This window comes from Cololabis saira, chromosome 13 (assembly GCF_033807715.1).
Source record: "Cololabis saira isolate AMF1-May2022 chromosome 13, fColSai1.1, whole genome shotgun sequence".
NCBI lineage: Eukaryota > Metazoa > Chordata > Actinopteri > Beloniformes > Belonidae > Cololabis > Cololabis saira.
This window is the reverse complement of record NC_084599.1, coordinates 46,749,759-46,762,702: the sequence shown is the minus strand read 5'-3', so window position 1 is coordinate 46,762,702 and position 12,944 is coordinate 46,749,759. Positions and strand designations below refer to the sequence as shown.

General features: G+C 47.6%; 1 protein-coding gene across 1 annotated transcript in view; it reads right to left on the bottom strand.

Moving 5' to 3' along the window:
* aspm (assembly factor for spindle microtubules) overlaps nucleotides 1–12,944 on the bottom strand; it is a 55,430-nt gene that overhangs the window by 35,435 nt on the left and 7,051 nt on the right. Inside the window, exons 3-11 of the mRNA XM_061739040.1 lie at nucleotides 9,931–10,681; nucleotides 9,323–9,546; nucleotides 8,353–8,872; nucleotides 6,365–6,463; nucleotides 6,181–6,282; nucleotides 3,910–4,056; nucleotides 2,801–3,040; nucleotides 2,587–2,654; nucleotides 1,679–1,820 (exon numbers count right to left, since the gene is read on the bottom strand). Of these exons, the coding sequence (XP_061595024.1) occupies nucleotides 1,679–1,820; nucleotides 2,587–2,654; nucleotides 2,801–3,040; nucleotides 3,910–4,056; nucleotides 6,181–6,282; nucleotides 6,365–6,463; nucleotides 8,353–8,872; nucleotides 9,323–9,546; nucleotides 9,931–10,681 (2,293 nt within the window). The remainder of the gene's footprint in view (nucleotides 1–1,678; nucleotides 1,821–2,586; nucleotides 2,655–2,800; nucleotides 3,041–3,909; nucleotides 4,057–6,180; nucleotides 6,283–6,364; nucleotides 6,464–8,352; nucleotides 8,873–9,322; nucleotides 9,547–9,930; nucleotides 10,682–12,944) is intronic.

Genomic DNA, 12,944 nt, shown 5'->3' with positions numbered 1-12,944 from the left:
TTGGAGACTCTGGGGAGTCTGAACTGGGCAGTAACTGTAATATTACCGTCTCTGTAGAAGTTGGAGACTCTGGGGAGTCTGAACTGGGCAGTAACTGTAATATTACCGTCTCTGTAGAGGTTGGAGACTCTGGGGAGTCTGAACTGGGCAGTATAACTGTAATATTACCGTCTCTGTAGAGGTTGGGGACTCTGGGGAGTCTGAACTGGGCAGTAACTGTAATATTACCGTCTCTGTAGAGGTTGGGGACTCTGGGGAGTCTGAACTGGGCAGTAACTGTAATATTACCGTCTCTGTAGAGGTTGGGGACTCTGGGGAGTCTGAACTGGGCAGTAACTGTAATATTACCGTCTCTGTAGAGGTTGGAGACTCTGGGGAGTCTGAACTGGGCAGTAACTGTAATATTACCGTCCCTGTAGAGGTTGGAGACTCTGGGGAGTCTGAACTGGGCAGTAACTGTAATATTACCGTCTCTGTAGAGGTTGGAGACTCTGGGGAGTCTGAACTGGGCAGTAACTGTAATATTACCGTCTCTGTAGAGGTTGGAGACTCTGGGGAGTCTGAACTGGGCAGTAACTGTAATATTACCGTCTCTGTAGAGGTTGGAGACTCTGGGGAGTCTGAACTGGGCAGTATAACTGTAATATTACCGTCTCTGTAGAGGTTGGAGACTCTGGGGAGTCTGAACTGGGCAGTAACTGTAATATTTCCGTCTCTGTAGAGGTTGGGGACTCTGGGGAGTCTGAACTGGGCAGTATAACTGTAATATTACCGTCTCTGTAGAGGTTGGGGACTCTGGGGAGTCTGAACTGGGCAGTAACTGTAATATTACCGTCTCTGTAGAGGTTGGGGACTCTGGGGAGTCTGAACTGGGCAGTAACTGTAATATTACCGTCTCTGTAGAGGTTGGGGACTCTGGGGAGTCTGAACTGGGCAGTAACTGTAATATTACCGTCTCTGTAGAGGTTGGAGACTCTGGGGAGTCTGAACTGGGCAGTAACTGTAATATTACCGTCTCTGTAGAGGTTGGGGACTCTGGGGAGTCTGAACTGGGCAGTATAACTGTAATATTACCGTCTCTGTAGAGGTTGGAGACTCTGGGGAGTCTGAACTGGGCAGTAACTGTAATATTACCGTCTCTGTAGAGGTTGGAGACTCTGGGGAGTCTGAACTGGGCAGTATAACTGTAATATTACCGTCTCTGTAGAGGTTGGGGACTCTGGGGAGTCTGAACTGGGCAGTAACTGTAATATTACCGTCTCTGTAGAGGTTGGAGACTCTGGGGAGTCTGAACTGGGCAGTATGTAATATTACCGTCTCTGTAGAGGTTGGAGACTCTGGGGAGTCTGAACTGGGCAGTATAACTGTAATATTACCGTCTCTGTAGAGGTTGGGGACTCTGGGGAGTCTGAACTGGGCAGTAACTGTAATATTACCGTCTCTGTAGAGGTTGGGGACTCTGGGGAGTCTGAACTGGGCAGTAACTGTAATATTACCGTCTCTGTAGAGGTTGGAGACTCTGGGGAGTCTGAACTGGGCAGTAACTGTAATATTACAGTCTCTGTAGAGGTTGGAGACTCTGGGGAGTCTGAACTGGGCAGTATAACTGTAATATTACCGTCTCTGTAGAGGTTGGGGACTCTGGGGAGTCTGAACTGGGCAGTAACTGTAATATTACCGTCTCTGTAGAGGTTGGGGACTCTGGGGTGCCTGAACTGGGCGGCGATGTCGGGGTTCCAGAGCAGCCGCTGCAGGATGAACACGGCCAGGCCGACGGCGTCGCTGTTGCTCTCCAGGGAGATCAGCTCCCCGAAGATCGTCTGACGGTCGGCAGAGAACAACGGTGAGGAAACAACGAGGCTCACAGACAAAAACAAATCAGAATTAAAGCTGCAAGCAGCGATGAACGGGCCCTCGCGCGTGCAATTTTCTCAAAACAGAGTCCGATGACTCCACCCACATGTCTTTATCACAATCCGTTCAAAAGTTATGGCAGAAAAGTAGGAACTATCACATATGGACCAATCAGATGAAGAGGGGGTGCGCTTTTTGGCATCTAGCGTCGCCAGGGTAACGCTTTTGAAAGAGAAAAGTAATGCGCATCGTCGCAGGATGGAGACGCACATTTTGATGTATAACACATCTGGGTGCACGTTACGGTTCGGGCCGTATTAACTGTCAAAGGAATGGCATAAATTGCGCCAAAATTACACGATTCATTCAAAATGTTCAAAATGGCCGACTTCCTGTTGGGTTTGGGCCATGGCGCCAAGAGACTTTTCTTTAAGTTGTGACATGATACAGGTGTGTACCGATTTTCGTGCATGTACGTCAAACCGTATTGTGGGGCTTGAGGCACAAAGTTTTCTAGGGGGCGCTGTTGAGCCGTTAGGCCACGCCCATTAATGTAAACCATTAAATATCACATTTATCACCAGGCCTGGGGCAAAATTTGGTGACTTTTGGGGCACGTTTAGGGGAAAAAAGACCCTCCTTTCGTCAGAAGAAAGATAAAAACTCTACAGATACAATAGGGCCCTAACACTGTCAGTGCTCGGGCCCTAATTAAGAGGAGACGCTACAAACCTCGAGGCCGATCCGCAGCCACAGCGGGTTGTAGGACACCAGCCAGCCCAGGACCTTCTTCCGCTCACCTGCAGGACCACAACCAGTTAAAATAGTGGTTAGTTGCAGCGCTGGGCTACATCCCCATCCCACAGTGGGTTTTTTTTAGCCGCCCACTCCCGCCAGATTTGCGTTGGGTCCCGCAGGACCCGATCCGGATTCCGCCCTCCGTTACCGATGTCCTTCCAGAGGTGCCGGTCCGTCCGCACCAGCAGCCGTCGAGCCTCCACCTCCAGCTCCAGCCGCTGGATGGCCGTGGCCATGGCGTCGGAGGAGAAGAGCTGGCAGGCGCCGCGCCGGAGCCGGTTCAGCTTCCGCCGGGCCGTGTAGGTGCTGAAGGACATCTCCTCCTTGGTGGGGGCCTTGGGGACGCTGAAGGCCTCGTCGTTGCCCATGGCAACGGACACGGCGCTGACTGCAGGAGACGAGACCAGCAGGTTAGACCTCCGGTTCTAAAGTCTCCAGGTGACCAGATTTAAAACATCCTTGATTCTCATATTAATTCCTAAAAATCCATTCGTATGTCTAAAGATCGATTTTTTTTTTTTCATCATTACAACTTTTGGTATTTTTTTGTTTATGCCCAAAAAAGGAATGTTTTGTTGGACACGAGTATAGCTGCTGCCATGTTTTTGGCTTTGGATATTTATTTAAATTAATATATTATATATTTAAAAGGTATGAAAACATTCAAGTTTCCAGTTATAATTGCATAAATTGTCTATATGTCATTACTTTATATACTGTCTTGGGGTTACATTTGCATAAAATGCTAAAAACAAAATTGTCAAAAATTAAAAAACGGGAAAAAAAATAAATAAATTGAAAAAATGTATAACTAATAACGGAAAAAATTAATTTCATACGGCCTCTGTTTACTACGGAAGAGTATCAGGGCCAGGCAGGAGAACAAATATTTGAGAGGGGAAGATTTTTTTTTATTATGCACTTTGAGAAAAAGTCGAATAAAGTAAAAATTTCGAGAACAAATTTGAAATACAATTTTGTGAATAAAGTTGAAATGTCTCCTCTTGCCCATCAGATCCAGTTAGCAGAGCGACTGACAGCTCTGCAGCAGCAGCCGTAACTAACTAACTAACTAACTAACTAACTAACTAACTAACTAACTAACTAACTAACTAACCTACATGAAACGTTAAGGGTTTGTTTCTGAAGTTATGCAAAAGCAAAGCTTGATAATGATTCTGAATCTTCATAATTCTTGATATGAATGGATGAATGATGAATGGATGCTTGAGCAGCAGCAGGGTTCATGTCCGCTACCTTTGGCGACCTCCGTGTTGACCTTGAAGTCGTCGGGCGTGAGGACGTAGTTGAGCCAGCGCGTGAAGCCGCGCTCCTGCTTCTCCATCCACCGCTCGTCGTAGAACATGTTCTTGGCAGCGAACGGCGTGGGGTGTCTGGGTAAAGCTGGGAGATAACGGCACGTGTTAGCGGTCGCCGTGGAAACGCCGTCAACACTTCACAACGCCGTGGAAATGTAAACGTACTTTTATTCATACACAGCCCTTTACAGCCACCTCTAGGTGTTTTACAGAATAAAACATACAGAAATACAACATACAATCATAATACAGAGGAAAAAATAAACAGAATAAAAGAAAAAGAGTAAAAAGTGTCACCACACTACTGGGTGTTAAAAGCCGTTCTAAATATAAAGGTTTTAAGGTCAGAGATAGTGGTAAGTTTGAGGATCTCAGCGCCCGGCCACGCACCCTTAAAAGCTCTGATAAATACAAACATTACAAGTTTAAAATCAATTCTAAAAAGGACAGGAAGCCCATGGAGTAAATAGGGCTTGGTCACCAAGTTGCATTGTGGGACACGGCGGCCATGTTGGCAGCCTCGTGATTGTAAACAAACAGCAGTGTAGTAGCACCAAGTGAACAGACGGAACGCAAAAAAAGATGTTAAAATGCCGGAAAGGAACTGGAATTTACCGGGATACCTTAAACAAGGAAGCGGTATATGGAGAAAATAATGATTATTAACGGTTTGGATCCATATGAAATCCCTGTTAAAGAGTAGAGCTCCGACGAGGACTTACTGCCGCAGTTCTGCACAACTGACGTCTTTGACTAGCTTATCTGCGGCGTGAGCGCCTTACACTTCGGAGCAGTTCCGTTGATACAAGTTGTTGGAGTCTCATTCATTAATTCATTCATTCACAAATGGATGAGTGCAGGAGCTTCAGATCATAAAGCAAACAGTGGGAACACGGTTATCCGGTCAAAGCTGAGCTCCATTCTAGCAACAGTTAGTGCTTTGTTTGCAGCAGCATGCACACGTGTGCTTTTTTACTAGGCGTTACAAAAGTGTAGTTAAGCTATACACGAATCCGGAAGTGGAGCGGCCGCCATTGCTGCGGTGGCGGCTGCGCTCCTGCGCTCCCATGGATCTATTATATTACATATAATAGATTATAGGGAGCGGACATTATATATGTCCTCTCCCTGCCAGGCTCTCTTAATGTATTTGTATCATCGGAAAACTCCTGTCCCGTCGCTGCATTTGTTTTGATAGTGAATGAAGACGGGACGGACTTTCAAAACTACTTTCCTGTTTCACCAAGTGAACAGACGGAACGCAAAAAAAAGATGTTAAACTGCTGGAAAGGAACTGGAATTTAGCGGGAACCTTAAACAAGGAAGCGGTATCTGGAGAAAATAATGATTATTAACGGTCTGGATCCATATGAAATCCCTATCAAAGAGTAGAGCTCCGATGAGGATTTACTGCTGCAGTTCTGCAGAACCCACGTCTCCGGCTACCTTGTTTAGGAGTGTTTGGCAGCTGCTTTGGTAAATGTTTGACTCGCCATGTGTTTCAATAAATTAGTATAATATAACAACATACAGTACATCTTTTTTATTACTCTTACTTCTCTTTTCTTTTTTTTTACCGCTATATTATGCTGAAGAGGCTCCGAGGCGTGAGCAATATTTCTTTTTCCTCGTGAGATAATTTTTTTCCTTTTCCTTAATATCTTTTCCTCAACAAACTAGTTTTATCTGAAGATTGGGAGACCTGTAATTGCGTTTTTTTTGGTGATCGGACGCCAGGCGATTAATAAAATATTCTTGGATATCGCTCAAACAAATCATTATTTATAAATTAACATCAGCATTAATTTAAGATACCTTCATTATTTATGGAAGGCCACTGTCTAACATCATCAATCCAGCTATAATGATGCTGTAGAGCGTCAGGTTACAATAACAGCATCATGATTGATTGACACCTGCCACCGCAGCGATGGCGCCGCCGCAAGATGGCGGCACACACAAACCGGTCGCCGGATTCGTGTATATAAACTATTATTCAGCTGTTATACTTTACTGTCATATACATAAATGTCATAGAGCAGCTAAGGCAGCTTCCAACATGGCGGCTCCGCCAAGTGATGACGTGAAGACGACCAAGCCCTATTGAAGGCGGTTACTAGAGGACTTGGAGACGCCAACAGCGATACAATAGTCTAATCTGGAGCTGATCAGCGCGGGAACAGCTTTCTAGCATCGTAGCATCAGGTACCTGTCTGCGCCGGCCTGACGAAGGTCAGCTTGGACTGAGCCACCGCCACCACTTTGGTGATCTTCACCCGCCGGCACCCCGACGCCCGGACCGACGAGGAACCTGCGGATGGAGGGGGTTAGTGAAGTAAACGAGCATCACATGGACCAGCTCTGAGATCAGCAGACATAAACACCGCTAATACCTCGCGCCGCAGCTCTGGGGCTCGGCCGTTGACCCGGCGTGGGAGCTGCAGACCTCCTGGTCTTCAGGGAGGAAGAGGACGTCACCGATCGAGCCGAGCCTGGAGGACACAGTCCTGATCATCTTCTGGTTCTCATCATACCTCACTGACCGCCAACACTTCGTACCATTAAAGAACCACAGATCTGGGTGCACGGGTGTCACACTGGGCGTCCCCCAGAGGTCAGTGTTGGGTCTGCTTCTCTTCTCCCTCCCACCCCTGGGCTCAATACTCCCTCACCATGGGGTCCATTTCCACCGCTACGCCGATGACACACGGATGTATATCTCCTCCAAACCCACTGCTACTATTCCTCACACTTCCCCTCCATGGACTTCTCATCATTCCCACTTCACGCCTCGGCACCATGGGTGCCCCATGGGTGCCCGAGCCTCGGCACCATGGGTGTCTGAGGGGTCTGAGGGATAGGAGGGACAGAGATAACCGGCCCTAGAGAATCATTAAGTCAGACCTCCGACCTGCCAGGATGCAAAGGTCAAGAAGTGGGAGGACCACTTATCTGGGGAGAAGTCAGGACTCTGGCAGCCCTGACCCTTCCACGGAAAGGTCAAGAAGAAGAGGATGATGACAACGAGACCCCTACCCCTGTTGGCATGCAAAACAATGCTGCGAAGCAAACCAGTACCTCCCAGAAAATCTGTTCCCCCTGGTGGCTAAGTTGAGTCATGGGAGTTCCATGTCTCATCAGGAGGGAGGCAGGGTATGGTACATCACCAGGACTAAATACCTTTTAAAAATTTTGTAGGAGCAGGCCTAGTGGAATGAACTAATGGCACTGTTAAGCTAAGGCTCAGGAAAACCATGGAAGAAACTGGAAAACCATGACCTGAATGCCGGCCATCAGTCGAAATGTACGTGAGAATCGTCACGCCCTTTGGGTGGTGCATGGTCACCCGTTCCAACTCCCTCTATGGGAGGGAGAACCGTGGCAAGAGAAAACCGAAGAGGCAAATCCACTCTCGATGTGGATGAGTAAATTGTTTGCTGGAAAAATGTTGAAAGTTCTTGTGGGGACAATGGTTTCTCTCTCTCTCTCTCTCCTAAGCAGGAACTGCTGAAACTGGGTGACCAGATCCTGATTTGAGTGGTGAAAGGTAATCACCCCGTCAGGACGGCCCCTTTGCTGTCCAGATCAGGACACCAACAGCAGTAAAGGCTGCTGAACGATCTATGTGGGTTCACCAGTCGCAGTGAAAGCTAGTAGAAAACTTTCCAGACCCTGAGTAGGCCGGAAGTCGGACGGTATCAAAACCCTTGTCCCTGTGATTTAGGGACCCAACACATGGGTGCCCGGGCCTCAGCACCATGGGTGCTCCATGGGTGCCCGAGCCTCAGCACCATGGGTGCTCCATGGGTGCCCGAGCCTCAGCACCATGGGTGCTCCATGGGTGCCCGAGCCTCAGCACCATGGGTGCTCCATGGGTGCCCGAGCCTCAGCACCATGGGTGCTCCATGGGTGCCCGAGCCTTCAGTTGCTCGGCACCCAGACTCTGGAACTCCCTCCCCCCCCACACATAAAACAGACAGACTCCAACATTCAAAATTCAAAACATTCAAAACACACTTTCTGAAACTTGCTCACTCACTTTAACCAGTCCGTATTTTATTTATTTAATGTATTTGCATTCTATTTTTGAATAATGCACCTGGCCTAATTGGTTTGCTGATGTGCTTGAGCTTTTTCTTTTGAATTTTTTTAATGAAACACACTTCACCAATAAAATGTTGCAATGTCCTAGAATTCTAATTCTTTGTTTGGGGACCTTTAGCAGATATGAGATTAAAATGCAATTAATTAGATTAATTAATTATAAATCCTGTAACTAATTAGATTAATTTCTTTAATCGCCCTAATAAAAGCACTAATAAAAATACAACAAAACAATTCCCCTGGATCCTTCCCAGGCAGGTCAAGCTGGACGACTCACCTGCTCTCGGGGCTTTACTCTCCTGGAACCTCGGGGGGTCCGGCCTTCCTGCCCCCCCCCTGCTCCTCTCCGGCCTTCCTGCCCCCCCCCTGCTCCTCTCCGGTCCTCCTGCCCCCCCCCTGCTCCTCTCCGGTCCTCCTGCCCCCCCCCTGCTCCTCTTGACCTCCTCAGGTTTCCCAGAATCCTCCACTTTACTGTCGCTCTTCAAAAACTCCTCACTCTTCCTCTTCTTGCTTTTCATGGCCGAACGAAAGGGAAACGAACCCTCCTCCCTCCTCGGGGGGGCGGGGGCCGTCTGGGGCTGCTGGGATACAGAACCTGGTGGGGGGGCGGGGGCCGCCTGGGGCTGCTGGGATACAGAACCTGGTGGGGGGGCGGGGGCCGCCTGGGGCTGCTGGGATACAGAACCTGGTGGGGGGGCGATGTGAAGACGAGGCGATAGGGGGGAGACGGAGGAAGAGGGGGGGGAGACGGGGAAGATGACGGGGTTGGGCGTGGGGCTGGAGGTGAAGGCCGGGACCTGAGGGGGAACAGCAACGTTTGAGACAACGACGGTAAAAACAAACACAAGGGACCAATGGTTTTTTTTCATTATGCACTTCGAGAAAAAAAGTTGAAATGTGGAGAAAAAAGTCGAAATGTTGAGAAAACATTCGAGATGTCGATTCGACTTCATTCTTGAAATTGTATTTCAACAATTTTCTCAACATTTTGACTTTTTTCTCGAAGTGCACAATACAAAAAAATCTTCCCCTCTCAAATATTTTTCTCCTCCATGGCTCTAATACTCCAAACGCTAATTTTCTGAACCTCATGATACTTCATTTGTTCTTTTTGCATATTATTATGTTAAAAGGTGGGCCAGATAAGTGTTATGCTTCAAGCCCAGACCTTTTTCGGTCAAAATAATGTTTATTATCTTGCTTATTGATTGCTTCTAATTGAGTGAAATAAAGAATAACTAACTAACCTGAGGTCCACCAGCGTCGATGACCGGCAGGTCTGGAGTGGCCGGGCCAGAATCGGGGCTGCTCCCCTCACAAAGCTCCAGCGTTTTCTCCATCAGCCGTCGCCGCGACTTCTTCACCTTCCGCCCGCTGGACGGGTTCAACGGCGCCGCCGGCGCCTTGCTCTTAGTCACCGTGGCGGAGGTGAAGCTCTTCTTCTTCCCCGGGACTTCATCCTCTGGAGGAACTGTGGGAAAATAAGACACATTCTGGATCATAAATCATTACATACTCTAGCCCAGCGGTCGGCAACACAAAAGGTTGAAAGAGCCGTATTGGACCAAAAAACAAATATGTCTGGAGAAAAAAGTCAAAATGACGAGAAAAAAGTCGAAATGTCATGAAAAGTTGAGATGTTGAGAAAAAAAGTAAAAATTATGAGAAAAAAAGTTAAAATGTTGAGAAAAAAGTAAAAATGTTGAGAAAAAAGTAAAAATTACGAGAAAAAAGTAAAAATGTCGAGAAAAAAGTTGAAATGACGAGGAAATTTTAAAAATGTTGTGAAAAAAGTCGAAATGTCGAGATTAGTACAATTTCAAGAAAAAAAAAAAAAAATCAACAATCTCTTTACCGAGGAGGAAAGTGTGGCGCTGCCCGCTGGACTCTGCCATCAGCCCGGGGCCCGTCGGCCCGGGGCCCGTCCCGGAGTCCCGCTGGGGTCCAGTCCGGGACTCCAGGGAACCTGAAAACCCGCAGCTCTGACCCGGTTCTCCCGGACTGGTTCTGACGAGACTCAGGTCAGAGTTGATGAGCAGCAGAGCGTCTCTCATGGTCAGACCCGGGGTGGTGGGTTCCAGGCCCGGGGTGGTGGGTTCCAGGCCCGGGGTGGTGGGTTCCAGGCCCGGGGTGGTGGGTTCCAGGCCCGGGGTGGTGGGTTCCAGGCCCGGGGTCCGGATGTGGGGCATGAGCCTCCTGAAGGTCTCCGGTGTGCCGATGGGGGACAGAGTTCTGTTCAGGAGCTGCAGACCTTCCGGTTTTTCTGCCGGGTCCTGCAGGGCTGCAGCCGGGACCAGCAGGACCAGGGGGGAGTTCTGGGCCTGGGGGGCCCGGGGTGCCTGGGGGCCCGGTTCCTGGGGCCTCTGCTTCGGTTCCTGGGGCCTCCGGTTCTGGCCGGGGTCTGCAGGCCCTGGCCTGGCCCGGTTCCTGGGCCCGGCCCCCAGTGCCGCCAGCGGGCTCCGGGCCTGGTCCCGCCGGTACTGAGCCGCCCGGGAAACCGCAAAGGTTTTATTGGCCGCCGGCTTCAGCGGGGGCTCCTTCTTCCTGGCGCTGGAGACGGTTGTTTTCTCTCCTTTTTTGGCTTTGATGGCGTCCCATAAGCTCTTCTGAAACACATAATAAACAGGTTCCTACACATGTTTCAAGGACAAATTCAAGCACTTTCAAGGTTCATTTTCAAAATCTTCAAGCACCGTATCGCTGGGGTAAAATATCTACAGGAATATATATACACGCAATTATTTTTTCCGCTTTTTATCACAATTATGTACATTGTATTGTGCTGTAAACATCTAGTTATGTTTCATAATAGCAAAATGTTTAGAAATTAAAAGGGGAACACAAAATGTTATCCAAAAAAGGTAAGCCACTTGGCATTCTACAGGCATATATATTATTATTATTAGTGCCACGGCTAGCGCCAAGGGGCACGCCTCCTCCATAGCTCTGCAATAGCAATGGAGGAGCAGCCAGAGGCACTATTGTTATCCTGCGCGTTTATTATTCATTTTCCGGACAAACTTCGGCGCGTAACTAGTCCTGCAGCTTTGAGAAAACGCGAAAAGTAAAAACGTAGAAACGTGCGCGTTAAGCGGGAATCGTATGCTATGACTTTTATTAGCGATTGGTGTGCACGTTTTTGCGCAACGTGCAAAAACGTGCGCTTTATGCGCCATCCGGAACGCATTGCGAGAACTTTGGGGCCTCACCACTCGCACACCGTTACTCGAAACATTCTGAACCGATTTAGAAAGTTGTCGGTCCTGAATTTAACTACAGTCCTGTGGATTTTCAGAGCGATGGCACAAATAGTTTTTGCACGAAGTGCAAAGACATTTCCAAATTTCCAAACTAATGGGGAGATTTTCCCATGTAAGTGAATGGGGCAGAATGTAACACTGTGGCTGGAAGGAGGTTGGAAAAACTCCAAATTTACCTTTTTTCTAAGTCACGTATCTTTCTCATACTTGCACGTAGAACTGTCATTCAAACTTCAAAACGGAGGAAAACTTCTCTTCTCTCTCCAAACCTGAAACAGTTTTTTCCTAAAATGTACACTTTTCAAGATATGAGCCCTCAAGCGAGGACTGGAAATCACATTTTTTTCAAAATCTAGAGTGAAGTTCTAATTTTTTAGAGTGAGAGAAACCTTCAAAAAATGACAATTTTTATTTGTAACTCGAGCTCACGGCCGAACCGTAAAAGCTGGACAAATAATTTTTGGTCAAAATGTAGATATAGGTGTTGGGATTCATATAATGTGACTTTGACATGCGGGGTATGCACAAAATTTAAACGGCGAATGCTAAAGCGGCACCAATTCCTGCATCGGTCTCCATTTACTTCAATGTAATCAAACATTTTCTTCAAAAAAATCTCACTTTGTTTTCGAACTGCCGTTACTAACACATTTTAAGGAATATCTGAATAAAATTAAGATTGTCAGAATCTCCCGGGTTCTGTCTCTCTCACGATGTCTTTGTTTTTCTGCTAGGAGCTACGGTTTTCTCACAAATCGGAGTTATTTAAGAACTTGTCACAAGGCAAAAGCTGGGGTTTTCTCACAGCCAGTCCGGAACCTTCCTCATTTCGAGGTTCTTGTTGCCCCTAGCAACCAGAGCTCAGCTGTTGACTGATTACTGACCCAGAACTGGTCACATGACCCAGTCAGTACAGACAGCCGACAGCCATCGGTTCCAAAAAGTCTAGAGTTTGCCAGGGCACATGCCGACAAAGGTGAGCGCTACTGGGACTCTATACTGTGGAGTGATGAGACCAAAATCAATCTTTTTGGAACCGATGGCTTCAACACTGTCTGGCGTCGCAAGGGTGAGGAATACAAAGAAAAGTGCATGGTGCCCACAGTGAAACATGGAGGGGGTAGTGTCCTTGAGGGGCTGCATGAGTGCTGCTGGTGTTGGGGAGCTGCATTTCATTGATGGCATCATGAATTCAGAAATGTACTGCTCTATACTGAAAACTAAGATGCTTCCATCACTTCTTGCCCTTGGTCGTCGTGCCCTTTTCCAACACGACAATGATCCTAAGCACACATCTAAAGCCACTGCTGGCTTTCTGAAAAGGAACATGGTGAGAGTGATTCCGTGGCCAAGTATGTCACCTGATCTGAACCCAATTGAACATCTTTGGGGAATTCTAAAGAGACAGGTTGAGCATCACTCTCCATCCAACATCCAATCTCTGAAAGAGGTCATTGTAGAAGAATGGAAAAAAGATTGATGTTGCCAAATGTCGCCAACTTGTGCATTCCATGCCCATGAGACTTGAAGCTGTCATCAAAAATAATGGAGGCCATACAAAGTACTAAATGTACTAAATTTAGTAGTTTTTCTTTTGGGGTGTACTCAT